The following is a 3,790-nucleotide window of genomic DNA, read 5'->3' on the forward strand; positions in this document are numbered from 1 at the left end:
TGACACAGTCTTGCTACTTATGAATGTAGTTCCTGAGTCACCACCATTATGTTTGCATTTGTACAAAATCAGTCACCAAGATACCAATAATTCTCAAGTATAAACAATTAATGAAACCATGCCAAATTAATAATCATCATAAAATTTACTCAACAGAAGGAAAAAGCAGGGATAATCAAACATAACAGTTACTCGATAGGAGAAAAAAAAGCAGAAATAAGGAAAAACACAATCTGCTTGTACAAACACAAACTTGGATCTCACTCTCCCACCAACGCATGCAGTGTTTATGGTGCGGGTTGGGCACATACTTGTAGAAATTTATCAAAGAGGTATAGAGTGAGGAAACCCATGTGACCAGAGCAACTCATAACTCTGAGCTACAGGCTCTGATGTTCTTCATCATTTTAGGAATAATCTACAAAGTGTTTAACTACTTCCCAGCTAGCTGCTTCCCTTCTGATAGTTACTAGAGTTTCTTCTCAGGATGATTCTATCAATTTTCCTTTATTTGAATGTCAAAAAAACTACTGATAAGTAAAAGTTTTGAACTTATAAGTATTGACAATGTGAGGAAAGCCAAAGGACTCCATAGGTCTGTGGAGTTGGGTAATAGGATGACCAAGTTTCTTTATACATATACATATACATATACATATACATATACACATACATGTACATATACCTATACACATACACATGTACACATGCATGTACATATACACATACATACAATATACACATACATACACATTTACATCTACATGTACATATACATATACATATATATATACACACACATATATATACACATACATATACATAGTTGTTCTTGGATCTTGACCTCTGGAGAATGTTAAAAGTCTAGATGGATCTCAAAGGATATCTTTTACAAAGACTTTCATTTTCATGTCCTAGCACTTTCCTCAGGGCATCCTTCATCTCTTTATTCCTAAGGCTACAGATGACAGGGTTCAAGAATGGGGTCACCATGGAATAAAAGAGAATCACAACCTTCTGGGTCTCTGCTTCATGCCCAGATCTTGGCCTCATATAGATCACCATTGCAGATCCATAAAAGAGGGATATTACAACAAGATGGCAACCACAGGTAGAGAAGGCCTTTCTTCTATCTCTTCTTGAAGGTATCTTCAGTACAGCTTTCAGGACCAGAGCATAGGTCCCTATGATAAAGATGAAGGAGACAACCAGAATCATAGAACTCAAGAAGGAACAAGTAAATTCCATCATAGGCGCTGGTGTACAGGCGAGTACTAGAATTGGGGATGGGTCACATAGAATGTGATCAGTGATCTTGGGGCCACAAAAGGACAACAGGGAGATGATGATAATGGGAACAGGGAACCAGAGGGAGCTAATTACCCAGCAATTGACAACCAGAGTGGTTTGGAGACATCTTGTCATGATGATGTAGTAGTGCAGAGGCCGGCAGATGGCAAGATAACCAATCAAAAGTTATGATGGCCAGAAAAAAAAATTCTAGTGCACCTAAGGAGAAGAATAAATAGAACTGGAGGAAGTATCCAGAGCAGGAGATGACCTTGGTCTCAGAGAAGAAGTTGGCCAACATACTGGGTGCTGTAGTAGTGACATAGCAGATCTCCAGGAAGGAAAAGTTGGCCAGTATGTGCATACTCCATACATACATGTACATACATACATGGGGGTATGAATTTGCTCATCTCAGCCTACAGAGCAAATGATAGATCCATTCCCCATGAGGGTCAGAATGTAAATTGTCAATAGTAGCATGAAGAGAAGTTTCTGAATCTCTCCAGTATAGGTGAACCTTAGGAGGATGAAACCAGTAACACTATTGGAGCTGTTGTAGGGGTTGGAGAAATTCACTTGCCTGTAAACTACACAAAGCATCAAACGTTATTACTTGACCATGGACTGGTTATTGAGGAAGGTCTTTGAAAATTTGAACAAACATAAAATCTCTTGATTCTTTGGTATATTACAATATGGTATATTACAACAGTGCAATATGGAGTCAGACGGCCTCAGTTCAAATGTTCTCTGTGCCATATATGTTCTACTTGTATCACCTGAGGCTAATCACTTAGTCTCTGTGGGTCTCAGTTTCATCACCTATAAAATAAGGTTTTGGACATGACCTCTGAAGTCTTTTTCACATCTAAATCTCAGACCACATGATTTTTTTTATAAGTCCTTCAATTTACAAATAAAGAAACTGAGAGACAGAGAGGTGAATTTCCCAAGTTTTCACAGGAAATGTTAAAGTCAGGATTCAAACCCACGTGTTTGTGTTCACATCCAGCATTCTTCCTATTGAACTGCCATTGGAATATCATTTAGCTTCTCTTCATCTTGCTTTCTTCATCTCAGGTATATATGTCAAGTCAAGGGGCCAGCAGTCAGAATACAAGTTTGTGAATCTGATTGGGAGCCAAAGTCTGGTTTCACCTTTCCATGATGAGGAAGAGAATAATTTCAGGGAGTGGATGATGCCTTGGGGGTATGGGTCAGGATGTAGGCTGCATCTAACAATGGAGTGATTAGGGGCAAGAGAAGAAGGCAGTTTAAGCCTCCAAATATCTCATTTATTTGGAAGAATTTTCATGCTCATCTGTACTTTTCTTAGGGCATTCTTCATCTCTTTGTTCCTAAGGCTGTAGATTAGGGGATTCACAAGTGGGGTAAACACTGAATAAAACAAGGTGATAATCTTTTGTGTTGTAGCTGTATGTCCTGATGTTGGGGTGATATACATGACCAAGACACTTCCAAAGAACAGAGAGACCACAGTCAGGTGGGACCCACAAGTGGAGAAAGCCTTCTTCCTGCCAGATGCTGAAGGGACTCTTAATACAGCTCTGAACACCAGGGTATAGGATCCAAGAATGAAAGGGAAAGTGAGGAAGATGGCAAGAGAGGGTATAATAGAAAAAGAAAGCTCAATTCCTGATGCATGGATGCATGTCAAAGCCATGAGGGGTCCTGGATCACAGATAAAGTGATCAATGACATTTGGGCCACAGAAGGGCAATTGAGACATAAAGTAGATGGGGATTGGAAAGCAGAGAAAGCCTGTCACCCAGCATAAGAGGACTAGCTTGATACAGAAGCGTCCAGTCATGATTGTGGGGTAGTGCAGAGGTTGACAAATGGCCAGGTACCTATCAAAAGCCATGAGGGATAGAAAGAATATCTCAGTGCCACCTGTGGAAAAGAAGAAGTAGAATTGGAGAAAGCAGGCAGTGAAGGAGATGGTCTTGGACTCAGAGAGGAAGTTGGCCAACATGTTAGGAACTGTGGTGTTAGTGTAGCAGATTTCCAAGAAGGAGAAGTTGGCTAGCAGGATGTACATGGGGGTGTGGAGCCGCTGATCCAACCTCACTGCCCAGATGATGGACCCATTCCCCATCAGGGTCAGGACATAGGTCAGAGAGAAGACTGCAAAGAGGAGGATCCGCATCTCTCTGGGGCATGGGAAGCTTAGGAGGATGAATTCAGTCACTCTGTTTCCTTCTGATATGTTCAAGACTGCTAGACCTGTGGAGAGGACAGACGGGACCATGATAGGTTACTTTATTTCCTATTTCTCATCTTTCTCCAATTTAAGGAATCTCTAAAGATACTCTTTACTCTAAAATTCTCTGATTCTGTGGTTTTGTGTATACCAATTTAGAGCTGTTAGCAACAGAACTTCTCCTGATTCTAAATTGTTAATTACATAAGAACTGAAATATGCAGTTTTGCAATTTGGCTCTAGTGTCCAGCCTTTTCATAATCATCAACAACA

General features: G+C 40.2%; 1 protein-coding gene and 1 pseudogene across 1 annotated transcript; both read right to left on the reverse strand.

The window, feature by feature from the left end:
* Positions 1-864: 864 nt before the first annotated feature.
* On the reverse strand, positions 865-1,893 carry LOC110205654 (olfactory receptor 11G2-like; annotated as a pseudogene).
* A 691-nt stretch (positions 1,894-2,584) lies between these two features.
* LOC110204936 (olfactory receptor 11G2-like) lies at positions 2,585-3,565 on the reverse strand. The gene has a single exon (XM_020981223.1). The coding sequence runs from the start codon at positions 3,563-3,565 to the stop codon at positions 2,585-2,587; it is 981 nt and encodes a 326-aa protein (XP_020836882.1).
* Positions 3,566-3,790: the final 225 nt, after the last annotated feature.

The sequence above is a fragment of the Phascolarctos cinereus genome, unplaced genomic scaffold (assembly GCF_003287225.1).
Source record: "Phascolarctos cinereus isolate Bilbo 61053 unplaced genomic scaffold, phaCin_HiC Scaffold_3;HRSCAF=262, whole genome shotgun sequence".
Lineage (NCBI taxonomy): Eukaryota > Metazoa > Chordata > Mammalia > Diprotodontia > Phascolarctidae > Phascolarctos > Phascolarctos cinereus.